We start from the raw sequence: 18,239 nt of genomic DNA, 5'->3' as shown, positions 1-18,239 counted from the left end.
CCGCTCCATGGATAAATCCTTCTTATCTGTTCCCTTCTCCACTACTACCAACTCCAGACTTCGTGCCTTCTGTCTCGCTGCACCCTACGCCTGAAATAAACTTCCTGATCCCCTACGTCTTGCCCCATCCTTGGCCACCTTTAAATCTAGACTGAAAGCCCACCTCTTTAACCTTGCTTTTGACTCGTAACCACTTGTAATCACTCGCCTCCACCTACCCTCCTCTCCTCCTTCCTGTACACATTAATTGATTTGATTACTTTATTTTTTGTCTATTAGATTGTAAGCTCTTCGAGCAGGGACTGTCTTCTATGTTTGTGCAGCGCTGCGTACGCCTTGTAGCGCTATAGAAATGCTAAATAGTAGTAGTAGTAGTAGATGTGCTATGAAGAGATTTTTTTTCTTCTACCAGATATATAGTTAAGCTGTGGAACTTGCTGCTGGAGGATGTGGTGAACGTGGTTAGCATAGCTGGGTTTAAAAAAAAGAGTTTGGACAAATTCTTGTAGGAAAAGTCTATAAACTGTCATTAAGCTGGCCCCTGGGGTTAGTAGCATGGAATCTCGCTACTTTCTGGGATTCTGTCAGGTGCTTGTGACCTAGATCGGTGTTTCCCCAAATCCAGTCCACAACGAATATGCATGGACTTGATTTGCATACGCTGCCTCCATTATATGCAAATCTCTTTCATGCCAATTCATTGTGGATATCATGAAAACCTGACTGGCAAGGGAGACTCCAGAACCGGACTTGGGAAACACTGACCTAGATGACCACTCTTAGAAACAGGATACTGGCTGGATGTACCTTTGGTACAGCCCAGTACAACAATTCTTATGTTCTTATGTAAGATAGCCAAAGCTGTGCTGTTCTAGAAAACAAACTGAATTAAAAAATGATTAGTAGCATTCCGTTGAGCCAATGTGTGTTATATATTTTTCCACTCTGGAGATGTCTACAGGCACCTTTTAATGAAGGCAGTACAAGTCTGCTGAGATGGAGGGGAGGAAGAGTCTAATTTGGCACTATTTTGTGAACTTAGAAAAAGATTCCGTGATCGTTCAATCTAATTACTGCTATATAAGTACACTGAATTAGAAAAGTAACGATAAGGGAGATGTTGTGAAGGACACCGATATGAATGTTTTTGAGGAGATTTGTTGGGGGCAGTGGTATATGCCCTCAAGAAATCTCCTCAAAAACATTCACAGTTACATACACAATCAAGTGTGACCATATGATTTCAAGTTGATTTTCAACCAAGTAAGACACCTCTACGTTTGGCAGATCCTCTTGTACAATAGTATGGGAATTCTTCACATCTTGTCCTGGACGTGTGAAAGGGAATTCACACGTCCAGGACAAGATGTGAAGAATTCCCAAGTCTGCTGAGATGGAGGGGAGGAAGAGTCTAATTTGGCACTATTTTGTGAACTTAGAAAAAGATTCCGTGATCGTTCAATCTAATTACTGCTATATAAGTACACTGAATTAGAAAAGTAACGATAAGGGAGATGTTGTGAAGGACACCGATATGAATGTTTTTGAGGAGATTTGTTGGGGGCAGTGGTATATGCCCTCAAGAAATCTCCTCAAAAACATTCACAGTTACATACACAATCAAGTGTGACCATATGATTTCAAGTTGATTTTCAACCAAGTAAGACACCTCTACGTGGTTGTTTACTAAGGCACGCTAAATGATAGAGACACCAGTGGGGGACTTTTACTTAGGCACGCTGGTGTTTTTAGTGCGTGTTAAAAATAGGCACGCGCTAAACGCTAAAGATGCCCGTAGGAATACGTTGACGTCTTTAACGCGTAGCGTGCTCCTGTTTTTAGCAGACACTAAAAATACCAGCACACCTTAGTATAATGCCGTTAACGGTAATATGTAAGCCACATTGAGCCTGCAAAAAGGTGCTAAAAACGCCAGCTTGCCTTAGTAAAAGACCCCTTAAGATCTGCCTGCACGTATGTTATGGGATTAGAGAAAGCATGACCTACCTATTTGAGCAAGCGTACCCCAACGCACCTGTCCAGCCACACTGACCTCGGGGCACGGTCCTTATGGACTGACCCATTTCTTTATCCTTGTCCTCCACCCTGACTATCCCTTTTCCGTCTATTGTGCTCAACTATTTTTAATAAATGTTGTAAGCCACATTGAGCCTGCCAGTGGTGGGAAATTGTGGGGTATAAAAGCTGTAAAATAAATCTACTATAATAAAACTCACCCTCAACATTCTGAAGACAACGTTCTGAAGTCACTCAGTCACTCACTGAAGGGTTCATGGATTCATGGTGGTGAAGCCACAACACTGACCATGTCTCTCTGCCCCGCCCTCGCATGACGGACCAATCAGAAAAAACACCCTCAACATTCTGAAACACAAAGGACCATCACAACACCGTTCCCAGGCAACACTAGGCAACGTAAGACGGACCAATCAGAGGAAACTACGTGACAATAAGGGAGGAGCATTCCCCAGCAGAATGGCTCATTATCTGTGCAGCACAGAGAGCACAGAAACACCGCTGGAACGAGAGAAGAATATTCCTGCTGTGGGTATGTGCAAAAATAGACCAGGGGAGAGGGGGGGGGGATTTTAAATGCCTAATGCCAGTACTGAAGAGTGCCAGAGGGCCTATAGCACAGACTATATTTGGGATCGCTTGACATGGAGTCAGAGGAGCCGGAAAACAATGTGCCCGTCACCATCTGGGACAAGGACAAGCTGCGGCCCAGCTGGAAGGATTACCAGCGACCCAGCCAGCAGCAAACAGCGACCAAGGAAGGGGGAGGAGTACTCCTTCCCTGCCTAGGAATCGCTGGAGACTGGCTGCCAAACTAACAAAACAACCGCACACCGACGCACCACCTCCATCATTAGAAAGGCATCCACTCTTTCTTCAACAGAAATGCAAACTAATAATGCAAAACAAACAAAGAATATATGGTTTCTCAGGCGGCTGCAGGTAACTCCCCACCCCCTTCCTCTTCCCCTTTTGCCGAAGCGGCCAAGGACGTGCCCAACCATCCCCAGCCTCAGGCAAGCAGTCTCCCACCTCGGGGATTCCCCGAGCACCCGGAAAAAGACGGCGCTGATTTCTGCAGCGCATAAATGTTCCAGCATTCCCCTGCAGCCGGCCTGAAATGGACCAAACATACCGGATCACCCCCCGACAGCCCGAGACCGTGCTCTTCTCCCTTCCACCAACTTAAAACAACCATCCCCGTCCTCAGGCAAGCCGTCACCCACCTCCAGGATGCCCAGAACCCCAGCCCAATGGAAAAAGATGGCGCTGCTTCCAACAGCACATTTCTCTTCCAGCATTCCCCTACAGCAGCCCTGAAACGGCCAAAAAATACCGGCAGACAAAGAACGTGCTCCTCAACCTTCCGCCCATCTAAAACAACACTGCTGCCTCAGCACAACACAAAAAAAAAAACATGGAAAAAAAACAACACTCAACAAAGGCTGACACCCCCTACACCCACATTTACATTTCACCAACAGAAAGACCCCCCTCCACAAACCTCCTTGACAGACAAAACCACACACACACAATACAACAGAAACACACCCTCAAAGCCACACACCAATCCAACCCACTTTGCCAGCACAGCACAGCACATCCCCCAACCCCCAAGCACAAAACAAAACAAAAAAAGACACACATCAACAACCTGCAGACACACCGCACCCTCACACACACACACACACACACACACACACACACAAAATAACTCTGTGACACATACACACACACACAAAAAAAACAACCCACATGCTAGCGCCCGTTTCATTGGTTTCGGAAACGGGCCTTTTTTACTAGTAATAAATAATAATGTTGCAATGTGCCTGCATGCTAAAAATATATATAATCATATACAATGGTCTTGTTATTTGTCAGGGAAGAGCCTTGACAGCTGAGCCCTGTTCCTTTTTTTTTTTTTAACAGCCTAGAATGTTTATTTTTTTTCTAAGTCAATATTGATTTTTTTTTTTTTAGTGTTTGATTTACTTTTATTTGCTGAAGATGGTACATTCTGCTTCCATCTTTTTTTATGAAACAAGTTACAGCATAAGAAAACAAGGTTAAGGCCATTCCATCATGTTCAGAACAAATATGTTCTGTAAAATGTATCCTGCCCTTTGACACATACTCAAGGTGTGTTGTCCACACAGGAAAACAAAATAAATGACACTTTCCTCCTTGAGGTTGACTAGGTTCATTCAAGTAAGTTAGTGACAGATTAAGTGGTTTCATAACCATAATTGTAAACAGAACCCAAAAAGCACATATGATTTTAAAAATTAGAAATTTTTCACATGTATGTGCTTCTTCTTCTTCCCAGTACATGGCTCTGCTTTTCTACAGTCTTAACATGACTTTACCAACTTTTCCTCACACCAGTGTCTTAACATTTTTGCATGTATAATTTTCCCATTGACATTCCCAGCTGGGATGCTTTTGTGGATAATTATGGAGTCTCTTCTGATAAAACTTACATGTCTTTCTAATAATTTTAAACCTTCTTGTCATTAAGGCCAGAGCAGCTGATCGACGTACATGCATCCTACGTGCATCAGTTTTGAACTACCACTCGGCTACCGCGTGGCCCAGGTGGTAATTTCATTTTTTACGCACGTCCAAGGCACGGCGCTAACTGAGCGGTAATCGGCATTGTACAAGCATAGACCATTACTGCCCGCTTAACGCGTGAGACTTTACCACTAGGTCAGTGGGTGGCGGTAAGGTCTCAGGCCCAAAATGGATGTGCGCCAATTTTTTATTTTGCCGTATGTCTATTTTCAGTCAAAAAAGGGCCTTTTTTGCATGCGCGCTGAAAAATGGACCTATGTGCGTCCAATACACACATCTATACCAGCACAGGCCATTTTTCGGTGCACCTTAGTAAAAGGACCCCTTTATGTCGTATCCCAGGATAGATAAAACTACACCTGACATTGTCTGCAGTTTGCGGTTATCATCTATGGGTGTCTCTAGCATTAGCACGCTCTAATTTTTAGCATGCACTAAAAATGCTAATGCATCTTAGAAAACAGGGCCCTTTGTGTTGAAAGCCATCAACAAACCATGGTGCGGAGGAGGTGTGGACTCATTATTATTATTGCAAGAAGAACAGCATAGCATTTTAACTCAATACTGTCCAACCGGCTGGTTTGAATGCAGAGATTGAGTTCTCTGGTTTATTTATGATCTGTTCTTTTAAAATTTGTTATGATTTCTGTGTTTGCACTTTGTTGCTTATATTTATTTTGCATATTTATTCAAGTACTGCATGCAAACTATTGTACCTGCATTTTTCTTCAAGATCTTTTGTTTAGTGATTGCTCCAATATGTATATTTCACTATAAGCAACCTTTTTTATTTAGGAGCATTTGTTTTAGTAACATAGTAAATGATGGCAGATAAAAACCTGAACGGTCCATCCAGTCTGCCCAACAAGATAAACTCATTTTACATGGTATGTGATACTTTATATGTATACCTGAGTTTGATTTGTCCTTGCCATTCTCAGGGCACAGACCGTAAAAGTCTGCCCAGCACTGTTCTTGTACTAAAAGTTCTGAAGCCAACATCGAAGCCCCTTAAAGTTTACACTCCAGCCCACCATATCTATTCAGTTACAATCAGGGCATAGACGGTAGTTTGCCCAGCACCGGTTTTGCTTCCCAATTACCGGCGTCGCCACCCAATCTCCACTAAGATTCCATAGATCCATTCCTTCTAAACAGGATTCCTTTATGTTTATCCCACACGTTTTCATCTCCACCACCTTCCGCAGGAGGGCATTCCACATATCTACCACCCTTTCCGTGAAAAATACTTCCTGACATTACTCCTGAGTCTGCACCCCTTCAACCTCATTTCATGTCCTCTAGTTCTACCGCCTTCCTGTCTCCGGAAAAGGTTTGTTATCTATTGCTGTTTATACTTTGTCAGGTTCTCCTTTTGTTTGATTTTTACAATTATTCATTTTATACAGAACAACTGAACTTTGATCTGTTTGTACATATTTTTGCATCGCATTTTATTAGTTATGTTTTTCACTACTTTCTCATCCAAGCCCCGTTCTCGTTGCCAGCCGTTCACAAGTTTCAGCGCGTTCATAGTGTACCTTTTAGTTCAAGCCTCGTTTTCAGTCTGTGCATCAAAAGGAGTAATACGCATGACCGCAATTAGTTTATTTGGCGCGTTTTTCATAGCAGGGAGCTCTACATTGTGATAATCCATTTTTCTGCTCTCTGGTAAGTTCACTGGTTTTACATTGATGTTGGCTCTCTAAACGTTTCTTCGATTTTTTTTTTTTTAGATAGTGCAATGTTTTACTGTTTTTTTTTTTTCTCATACAGCAACTAATTTATTTGTTTTAATGAGTCGTTTCTCATGTAGGGGCCCTTTTTCAAAGATGTGGTAGGCTCTACGTGTGTGCAGCATGCGCCAAACTGAGACTACAGCCAGGCTAGCACACCCCCTGGTGGTCATTTTGGATTTGTTCAAAAAGATCCACCGTCAAACGGAGAACTCGAACGCCCCACGGGAGAACACAGGTATAGAAGAAAGTGGGATGTTTGACCACGGAAATACAAAACCTGGAGAGATGGATCTTAAAAACACTTGTTTATTGATGAAAACAAGACTCGACACAACCGTTGTGTTTCGACCATGAGGCCTGCATCAGGAGTCTCGCTTGACGGAGGCCATCTGGGGAACACGCTAAAATGTGCGCGGCGAGGTGTTCCGTGTGGTGGGTCTATGGCTCAGCCCCCGGAGAACAGCTGATGCATCCGTTGGAAGACACGTAATGTGTTAATCTTAACGCTGACAATCTAATCGTCTACGAGCCAGTTTTATCGGAAAAGGTCTTTTTAAAGACCCACCTCAGAGATTAACACATTACGTGTCTTCCAACGGATGCATCAGCTGTTCTCCGGGGACTGAGCCACAGACCCACCCACGGAACACCTCGCCGCACACATTTTAGCGTGTTCCCCAGATGGTCTCCGTCGAGCGAGACTCCTGATGCAGGCCTAACGGCCGAAACACAACGGTTGTGTCGAGTCTTGTTTTCATCAATAAACAAGTGTTTTTAAGATCCATCTCTCCAGGTTTTGTATTTCCATGGTCAAACATCCCACTTTCTTCTATACCGGTCATTTTGGATTTGGCACACACCCATAACTGACAAATTATTTTTTTTTATTTTCCACCACGTGTGGCATTTCTGGTGTTAATTGGCAGTTGGCGCACGCCGACCAGTCACCGCGCATGTAGCGTGTGAGCCCTTAGAACTAAATCAATGGGTATCATTAAGGGTTCAGGCTATAAATAGGTGCTCACTGGTTTCAATTTTACCGCACGCCCTTCCAAACTGTCCCAGCACGCGCTAAATACACTCGTACCTCAGGCCACTTTTTGCTGTGTCTTAATAAAAGGACCCCATTGTTTATACATTGTTTGTATAGGAGCCAGCATGACTGTATTATCTCATTTATATAGCATCAAGCGCTTACATTTTTGTTGAGCCGATAGCGCTCATTCTAATGAGCCGTTTTTAGTTCTTATGAGCTGTTTTATTCAAGCAGTTTGTATATTATTTGTACAGTGGCCAGCGTGACTCTGTTGTCAATTTATATAGCAATAAGTGCAATATTTTTGTCAGCCTACATTGTTCAGTTTTTTAAAATTTGGCTTTTACACATCTGAGTTATTGCTGACTTATAGACAGATGTGCTTGAGTGCTCCCAGGGTCTCACGGGGCACTTGTGGTGTATTTTATTTACATCATTGTTATATAAAGAGATGTGTCTCGGTATCTTTTTTTGTTATCATCAAGATGGGAGTTTTCATGCGTTCTTTGAGCATTAGCTTATGTGATTGATACTGACACTTTGGTAAGCTCTGACTTTTCTTTTCCTGTTCAATGCATATGCAGTGTCACCTGCGGTCATCATTCTTTATAAGTTTCACTAGACTTGTATCACTTATTTTTCTAGTCTATGCACACTTCCTCATCAGTCAGTTTTTCACAGTCCAGTTACCCCTCATATCCCATTATTTATGTCACATGTAATGGTGTATACAGAACACACGTTTACTGGTTATGATCTCATTATTTTAAAGTCATAGTATAGGTTTTTTTTATTATATATGTATTTACATAGTTTATATTTTATTATCTTTTCTGTATGTATAATTATATCTAATATTGCATATTTTATGTCTGTATTTTTAGAATTGACCTCTGATGCAAGCATTGTTTCATGCCAAAACAAGGACCATGTTGGGTCCACAATAAAACACACTTGTACCAGTATTGAAAGCCCTTTGTGCTGTTTTTTCAAGTGTTTGTGCTGTGTACTTTGACACTCTCTACTGTATTCAACCTTCTTGTCATCACCATGTGCTCAGTGTGTTTATCTACTGAATGTATTCCTTTAATGTTAATTTAGTCATATATAGGTAGGATTTTAGAGGATAATTTTCAAAACCATGGGTAAAACAATGTTATACGTAGAGAAATGGGCTATTTGAAAATTAACCAGCTCACATTGAGGAGCATGTGAACTGAAGTGCATTAAGCAAGAGAATGGCTACCATTGAGTGAGCCCGACAAAATGTTGGCACCCAGTGGTAGGGGCCACCTGAAGTTGCACCCTTCCTCTCATCTCTCCATACCCCCCCCCCCCCCTTCACCCGAGTCTTGCATCTGTCTGGCCTACATAAAAACATAAGTATTGCCATACTGGGGCAGACTGAAGGTCCATCAAGCCCAGCATCCTGTTTCCAACAGTGGCCAATCCTGGTCACAAGTACCTGGCAAGATCCCAAAACAGTATAATATATTTTATGCTGCTTATCCTAGAAATAAGCAGTGGATTCTACTACTACTACTTAACATTTCTAGAGCGCTACTAGGGTTACGCAGCGCTGTACAATTTAACAAAGAGAGACAGTCCCTGCTCAAAGAGCTTACAATCTAATAGACAAGTGAACGGTCGGTCTGACAGGGGCAGTCAAATTGGGGCAGTCTGGATTCACTGAACGGTAAGGGTTAGGTGCCAAACGCAGCATTGAAGAGGTGGGCTTTAAGCAAAGACTTGAAGACGGGCAGGGAGGGGGCTTGGCGTAAGGGTTCAGGAAGGTTGTTCCAAGCATAGGGTGAGGTGAGGCAGAATGAGCGGAGCCTGGAGTTGGTGGTGGATTCTCCCCAAGTCCATCTTAATAATGGCTTATAGACTTTTCTTTTAGGAAGTTATCCAAACCTTTTTAAAACCCCACTGAGCTTACTGCTTTTACCACATTCTCTGGCAACGCATTCCACGTTGAGTGAAGAAATATTATCTCCGATTTGTTTTAAATTTACTACTTTGTAGCTTCATTGTGTGCCCCCTAGCCCTACTATTTTTGGAAAGAGCAAGCAAGCAATTCACGTCTACCCGTTCCACTCCACTCATTATTTTATAGACCTCTATCATCTCCCCTCAGCCGTCTTTTTTCCAAGCTGAAGAGCCAAGCCACTTTAGCCTTTCCTCTTAGGGAAGTCGTCCCTTATTTCTAGGATAAGCAGCATAAAATGTGTTGTACTTTTTTGGGATCTGGCTAGGTACTTGTGACCTGGATTGGCCATTGTTGGAAACAGGATGCTGGGCTTTCTGGTCCTTCGTTCTGTCCCAGTATGGCAGTACTTATACAGAATCTGGGGGTAAGTGTCTGCTCAGGACAGATGTACCGCACGGGCTTGGCACTTTCTGGACCTTAACATTTGCACATAAGGTGCAGTAAGTGCATAAACTTATCACAGCTTAGTAAATAGGCCCTTAGTGAACTTCAAGTTCAAATGTATTTCATATACCACAGAATCATTATAAAACATCATAGCAGTTTACAATATTAATTAAAATAAGGTAAAAACAAGATTAAAAAAAAACAAATAAAAACAGGAGACATAGGGAAAGAAACAAAAAAAATTACAATATTCTAGGGGAATCTGGGAATATAAAGGGAAGGATAAAGCCAAAAGATTTTTGTTTTTAAAGTTGATAGGTGTGTTCAGTTCTGATAGAGAGAGGGATGGAATTCCAAAGGGAGAATGCAACAACACTGAAGCAGGTATTTCGGAGATAATCCATCCAGATGTGACAGAAAGAGGGAACTATCAATAGTTGCTGATCAGAAGAACGTAATCTACGTTGTGAAGCATTTGGGATGAGAAGATTTGATAAAACTAATGGAAGGCCGCACTGCAGTATCTGATAAACAATAGTAAGGTATTTAAAAATGAACCTGTAAGAAACCGGAAGCCAGTTCTGTGAAGTGAGCAGAGGGGTAACACGGTCAAATTTCTTATTACCCAAAAGTAATTTAATAGTAGTATTCTGGACAAGTTGAAGTCTCCAGATTTGCGAAAGCAGTGGACAATGGTAGAAGGAATTACAGTAATCCAGTTTTGTGATGACAAAGGCCAAAAGTAGAATTCTGAGAGAAGATATCTCTCACACTGAACGAACAGAACACATTTGTCATAGCATAAAAAAGTTATGCTGACTAATAGTTGAAATTTGTTGAACAGTTGAAGGCATTCCTTGGAGATGGATTAAGGCAAAGATTCAAACGAGAGGTGCACCTATTTTGAAAAATGCACACATTAATTTGGTCAGAAAAAGTACTCAGGAAAAGGAAGTATAAGTATCTGCTGTTAAATTTTTTTTTCTTTTAACATTTTTTTGAAGTGAAAACAAGCATATTTTTACTTTGAAAACTGATGTCATATCAGCGGGGAAAAAAATACCAATTGACTTTGCAGCTATGCAGGCAATATAAACGTTAATCCCTTGATACCATATTTCATTGTAACTTCTAGAAATGTTTATGAAAGCTAGCACTTCTGTCAGAGCGAGGCAACATTTTCAATCTGATCAGCAAATATACTGTAGACTTAAAAATACATTTCTTTCCCAGCTGCCCTTGCATTTCTTCAGTCTTCCTGCTATCATTGTCAAATGACAGTTTCTTTCCTTGTTTTTCAGGCTTTATGTGGATGGTCCTTTTGGGAGTCCCTCTGAAGAAGTCTTGAATTATGAGGTTAGCCTCTGTGCGGCCGGAGGCATTGGAGTAACTCCGTTTGCATCAATCCTCAACCAGCTGCTGTATGTGAGCTGCAACATTTCATGCTGTTTCACTCTAGTCAGCTCACTAAAACTTAGTGGCGTTCCTGGGGGGGGGGGGGGGCGGTGGGTGCGGTCCGCCCCGGGTGCACTCCGCTGGGGGGGGGGGGGGTGCCGCGTGCGCGCGCGCCTGTTCTCCGTTGTTCCAGGCTTCTTCTCTGCCCCGGAACAGGTTATTTCCTGTTCCGGGGCAGAGAAGAAGCATGGAACAACAGACAGGCGCGTGCGCGGCCCCCCCCCCCCCCAGCGGCGTGCACCCGGCAGGGGGGGGTTCCTTTGTGGGGGTGTCCTTTTGCCGGGGGGGGGGGTCCGCGCTGCATCAGGGAGGGGGGCGCTGCACCCGGGGGCAGGGCGCATCGGCGATCCGCCCCGGGTGCCAGCCCCCCTAGGAACGCCACTGCTAAAACTCATGTAGCATATCATCTGTTCTCCTAAGTTTATTTTTAATTTAGTGATCTTCGTTTTCTTCTGCCCATATATTTTTTCAGTCATTTTTTCCAATCTCATACAAATATGAATGTACTACATTGTTCTTAAAAAAAAAAAAAAAGAGGATGCCTTCAATGTTCCTTCCATTTCCCTGCATTTTCAGCAGTATTATTACATTTTAATGAAGTTTTCCTTCTTTCCAGCCTCTGGGAAGCTGTTTGTGTACCTGAATGTGTATAAAATTTCAATTCTAGGAATACTTAAAGGACATTGGATCATCAAGCGATCTAGGGGCCCTGTTATTAAACCATGTTAAAATTTGCAGTTATTGCAGCTTAACACAGGACTTAACCATGCGGGAGCTGCAGATTTTATGTGGTAACTATTTGGAATATTCCCAGCATTTGCTGTTAGAGGTGCTGTGTTGAATTTGTAGCTACCACCTGGTAATTTGCTTGGCATTTGGATGCAAATAATTTCTACCTCCTATTTAGGAGGCAGTAAGTGGGTTCTGTGCTAAAGAACGCTGATTAACGAGCGATATTTGCAATGCACTAATTACAAAATGCCTTCCTTGCCCATTCTCAACACATGACACACCCCATAACACAGAAAGCATTAGGATCTCTTTGTTTCCAGTATGTTACCAGACTACAGTACTTTTTAAGACTATTCGATTATAATTTATTATCATTTATTAAGATTTTCTAGACTGCCACTTCAAAATTATTGTAGCGGTTTACAAAGCTAAAATATAAATAAAACAAGAAAGGAACGCCATAGAATGATAGGACAGATCTATACACATATACACTAGGGGGTCCTTTTACTAAGGTGTGCTGAAAAATGTCTGGCGGTAGTGTAGGCGCAGGTTTTGGGCATGCAACGATCCATTTTTCAGTGAACCTGTAAAATAAGTACATAAGTAATGCTACACTGGGAAAAGACCAAGGGTCCATCAAGCCCAGCATCTAGTCCACGACAGCGGTCAATCCAGGCCAAGGGCACGTGGCAAGCTTCCCAAATGTACAAACATTCTATTCATGTTATTCCTGGAATTGTGGATTTTTCCCAAGTCCATTTAGTAGCGGTTTATGGACTTGTCCTTTAGGAAATCGTCTAACCCCTTTTTAAACTCTACGAAGCTAACCGCCTTCACCATTTTGCTGAAAATGGATGTGCAGCAAAATCAAAATTGCCGCGTGTCTATTTTGCGTAAGCAACCTTACCGCCAGCCATTGATCTAGCGGTAAAGTCTCACATGGTAACCAGGCAGTAATGACCTACACTTGTCAAATGCCACTTAGCAAACTTTCGATACGCACGTCCGGAAATAAAAATTTTTTGTCGGCCGCGCCTGTCGTACTCACACTAAAAATGAAATTACCACAAGAACCCTGCAGTAGCCAGTCAGTAACTCCATTTTGGCATGCATTGAGTGCATGTAGACGCTTACATGGCTTAGTAAAAAGGCCCCTAGGACAACATGCACCATCCAAACCAAAATAAAAAAAAATATATATATTATAATACAAAGTAATATACAAATATTATAAGTGTATCCCCTCAATCCCCCAAAAGAGCTGGCACCCCAAATGCCACGACAAAAAAAAAAAGAGTTTTCAGATGCTTTTTAAAACTAGGCAACAATTAAACATACCTTAGATCACTAGGAAGACTGTTCCAAAGCACGGAAGTGACCCCCCCCCCCCCCCAAAAAAAAAAAAATGCTCTAGTCTGGGTAATAGCTTTATGAGCATCAGACAATGCTGGGAGATATGATGGAGGTCTATAAAATACTGAGTGGAGTGCTACAGGGGTAGATGTGAATCGCTTGATTATTCTTTCCAAAAATACAAGGACTAGGGGGGCATGCAATGAAGCTACTAAGTAGTCAATTTAAAACAAATCGTAGAAAAACTTTCTTCACTGAATGTGTGATTAAACTCTTGAATTCGTTGCCAGAGAATGTGGTAAAAGCAGTTACTCTAGCAGAGTTGAAGGTTTGGATAATTTCCTGAAAGAAAAGTCCATAAGCCATTATTACGAGGCAGTTGGGAAGATCCACTGCTTATTTCTAGGATAAGCAGTGTAAAATCTGTTTTATACTTGTGGGATCTTCTAGGTACTTGAGATCTGGATGGGCCACTATTGGAAACAGGATATTGGCCTTGATGGACCTTCAGTGTGTCCCAGTATGGCAGCGCTTATGTTCTTAGGTTCTTATTAACCTTGGGTGAGAGGCAGAACGCAAAGCTCTATTTGGTACATATGACACTATGAGGTAAAAAGGAGTATTCTCATGCTCCACGTTATGGGTCAGTACCAACATCTTAAACTGAATGCAGTATCTGACCGGCAACCAATGAAATCTTACATACAGTGGAGTAATATCTCTCTATATAAAAGGCAACACCAACGTTCTATGAAGCCTCCAGCCGGAAGTGTGAAGGGGGCGAGATATCCGGTTTCCCTATGAGTGTCTGCCCCGCCGTCTCTGTAACACAGTCAGTGAAGGAAAACAGCAGAGCACGAAATCAAATCGCTGGCTCTGTAACAGTGAAGGACTCAGAGGGGGGAGGGGAGAGAGGCCAGAGGGCAGGGACACACACACTCCCACATGCACACAGAAGAAAACATTGCTAGCCCCCGTTTCATTTGCATCAGAAACGGGGCTTTTTTACTAGTGTTTTATATTTACACGAGTTAGTCAACAACATAATTGCAACTATTTCAGTGCTGACGAAAGCAACCCCATGTAAATCATGATCCCATAATCCAACTGCAAGATAAAAAATGCATGGATCAAGGTGTGTAGACTAGAAACAGTCAAAATATGCCGAACAGCTTGCAACTTCCACAACATACTGTATTGTTTTGCATCAAAATTGACAAAACATACAGCATTTTGAAGTCACATTAAAGTAGATGTATTTTAGCTCTTATTAGAGTAAAAAATATTGAGGCACAGTAAACCATTTTTTATAAATTGAGCAACCTGTCATAATTTCACCTTGTGTGTAGGTAGTATTAGTGAATATTAATTGTGAGTATCTCAAAAATCTTATAGACTGGTTGTGTCCCCAGGACTGGTTGAGAACCCTTGATATAGATTGATTTGTATCTCATTAGCGATATAACCAAGTGAAATTTGTTTGAGCTGTTTCCTGGCTCACATTAACAGAGTTCTCCTAATGAAACATTATTAATGAGCATGTGCTGTATGTATCGAATTTTGCTTCATGTACTAGGAAAGTTTTTTTGATTCATACCGAGTTTGCTATTTTTATTCCACAGAAATGCTTGGAAGATGCACAAACTCAGGCGACTCTACTTTGTTTGGGTTTGCAGGGACATCCAGTCTTTTCACTGGTTTGCAGACCTTCTCTGTGCATTGTATGACAAGGTATGCAATTTCATAGTGTTTCAGGCATGGTGCATGAACAAATAAAAAAAAGATCTGCAAGGGACAAAAATAAATGAAAATCAACAAACACAATCCTTTTTATTGAATGAACATAATACATTTCTTGACTAGGTTTCTGGAGCTAATACGCCCTTCCTTAGGTCCAAATTGGATAATTCTCAAAACCTTTTATATGGGTAAAACTATGCTTGTTTTGCACAAAATGGGCTAAACAAAAAAATTGTACACCCTATGTGCAACAGTGTACCTACAGCTGTGTGCAAATGCATGCTTCAATGAATCTCTAAGTCACTGTTTCTCAACCCACTCTTGGATGCACACTTAGCCAGTTGGGCTTTCAGGCAATGTTCTCTCTAAGTTTTACTGGCCTGTGTGCACATGTTTTCAGCCTCAATTCAATGTATGCAGTGTAGCCTATGCTCACAATAAAGAAACCCAGCAAACATTTTGTGTTGGGCATCCAAGAGGGGAGGGATAGCAAATTGGGAAGGTGATGCTTTGGGTAGGATGGACTCAGTTTTGGGCTCCTCCTTTGCTCAGTTGTGGTTGCCTACGCACCCTCCCATTGGTGTTGTTTAACTTGTTGGACATTATTGGATAACAGAGGGGAGGTTTGCAGAGTTGGGTTTGTGAACCCTAGTAGGTTCCAGTCTAGGTAGGATGGGGGACATGCATTTGCAAGGATCAAGGAGATCCGTAGCTTTCTGGTGTCAGCACTGGGTGAGTTTAGCGACTTCCATGAAATGACCAGTTGGGCTTTTGCCAAATGACCTGGCATCACCACAGTGGGTTTTGGGTGGCCTAGTTATGGTCAGTTGATGCACTCCAAATTGGCTAGGATGTTATCATCTAGCCAGGTGGCTGAATGTGACAGTTGACAGTTTGTATCTGATGACAATTAATATAATTGACTCAAATGACATCATGTTTTATACAGGGCATATTTGTTACTAGGCTGGAATGGGATGCATAAGTTCATTGAATTATTATATAGTAGTTTAATTCTGTTTATGAAGGTGTGGCCTTATTTTGCCATAACTCTTGTGTTTGTTGTTATTTGAGGAGGGAGGGTGTATGTGTGAATACCCACATTATGAATATTCATAAAATAGATGTACATACAATGGGCTATGAGATAGACATCTTAGCCTGAAAACAACTAAAATGATAAGCCATCGTGAAAAGTGAAACATCCAACTTTTGGATGCCAAGAAAGCAGCACAAAAACAACGGTCTGGCATCATTTTGTGAGAAATGGCCACACAGATGTCCCTGCATAGTAGAGGGACAGCCCAGAGGTCAGTGCAGTGGACTGTAAATAATGGAACCCAGGTACACTTCACAGCATAACTCCTATATGTTGTATTTTGAGCCCTCCAGGAACAGAAAAAAAAAACTACTCTGGCCAATATTCAGCATCGGTTAAGCAGCTGGGAACAGCTGCCAAAAAGTTAACTCACTTGTCGTTGGCTAACTGATCATTTTCAGTGGTGCTTAACCAGTTATTTTCTATAAAAATTACTGCTTAGCACCAAAGTGCAAGCCAGCTATGTCGAGGGCATTCTGGGGGGTGTTTTGGGGGCGGAGTCTGGTTAGCTCCTAATTTTCAGAGATAACTGGAAAGTGTTGGCGCATACATAAGACCGCATAAATAGCTGTCCTATCTTTATGCGCTAACGTATAGCTGGTTAGCTCTGAATATCGAGTTAACCTGGCATATGCTAGCTGACTGAAAAAAAACACAGATATTCAATGTTGGCGGTACAGTGACGATCCTAGGTCGGCTGCCACCCGGGGCAGATTGCCGATACGCACCCCCCCCCCCCCCCCCGGGTGCATTCTTGGCTGCTAGGAGCAGCCGTGCGGCTCTCGGCTCCACTGGCTTCCTGCTCCCTCTGCCCCGGAACAGGAAGTAACCTGGCTCTTCTTATGTCCTGTCCATTTTGAGACATCCATCTGCATTGAAAATGAGTAACAGTGGGTACCAGAATATGCAAATGTATCTCATGCATATTCATTGTGGTAATCTCGAAAGCCTGACTAGTGAGATATGCCTCTCAGAGCGAGCTGTGAACAGAAGCTAGTACAACATCTACATGGTACAAGGTTAAACACAACACCAACAGAAGGTAATCACTCCACTGAAGATCAAATGCCAAGCAAAGGATTGTAAAACAAAAAATCCTCTCTCAGATGAGGTCCACAATGAAGTCTTTATTTAAATAAGTAAAATGAGTGACCCAACACGAGTCGTGTTTTGGCCCTATCGGCCTGCATCAGGGGTCTACTACGACAAGTAATAAAATATATAAAAACATCTCCACATAAAATTAAAAATAATAAAGAAGAAAACAAATTATATATCATACATATGAGGAAGAAAACATACCTAGGAATTTGTAAGAAGTACGTATTCCTAGAACAGTTGAATTACAGCCAAATTTCCTATAGCGTATAAAATAAAATAAAAAAAAATATTGATCAAAAGAAATATGTATGTATATAAAAACATAAGACAAAGCACATGATATAAGGGTCACAAATATAAATAATATAAGAAGCTAAGTTATTATGTATATCCATTTAGATTGCAATTTATACATAGACATCTAAAACTGAAACATATTAAAACAGGCTGATCATTATATGTATCCATGGATTGTAATTGAAATCTTTAATATGTTTGTTCATGAGAAATATCTTCCCAGTTTCTGCTCAGTTTATTTGTTAATATGTTTCAATTTTAGATGGCTATGTACAGATTGCAATCTAAATGGATATACATAATAACTTAGCTTCTTATTTGTTTGCTTTCTCATATGTATGATATATAATTTGTTTTATTTTTTCTATATGACTCCTGAGGAAATTAGAAAGCCATTGGATAGGAGGTAGTGTCCTATTGTGGACTAAGAACTGGAAACAAGAGAGGAGACAGAGAGTAGGGTTAAATGGTTAGTATTCTCAATGGAGAAGGGTAGACAGTGAGGTTCCCCAGGGGTCTGTGCTGGCATAGGAGCCAACGTTTTAGAATTATTGGGGGTGCTAAGCCCAATGGCAATAACCCCTCCCTGGACACATACAAGGAATTCTCTCAATATTGGGGGTGCTCAAGCACCCACAGGACCCACAGAGCTGGCTCCTATGTGTGCTGGGACCACTGCTCTTTAACATATTTTTA

At 41.8% G+C, this 18,239-nt stretch overlaps 1 protein-coding gene across 1 annotated transcript in view; it reads left to right on the top strand.

The window, feature by feature from the left end:
- The window catches only part of NOX4 (NADPH oxidase 4), a 247,490-nt gene that overhangs the window by 191,245 nt on the left and 38,006 nt on the right, over positions 1-18,239 (top strand). The window contains exons 15-16 of the mRNA XM_030200162.1: positions 11,065-11,184; positions 14,929-15,037. Coding sequence (XP_030056022.1) covers positions 11,065-11,184; positions 14,929-15,037 — 229 coding nt within the window. The remainder of the gene's footprint in view (positions 1-11,064; positions 11,185-14,928; positions 15,038-18,239) is intronic.

Source organism: Microcaecilia unicolor, chromosome 4 (genome assembly GCF_901765095.1).
Source record: "Microcaecilia unicolor chromosome 4, aMicUni1.1, whole genome shotgun sequence".
NCBI lineage: Eukaryota > Metazoa > Chordata > Amphibia > Gymnophiona > Siphonopidae > Microcaecilia > Microcaecilia unicolor.
Note: the sequence above shows the minus strand (reverse complement) of the source record. Positions and strands in the feature narration are given on the sequence as shown.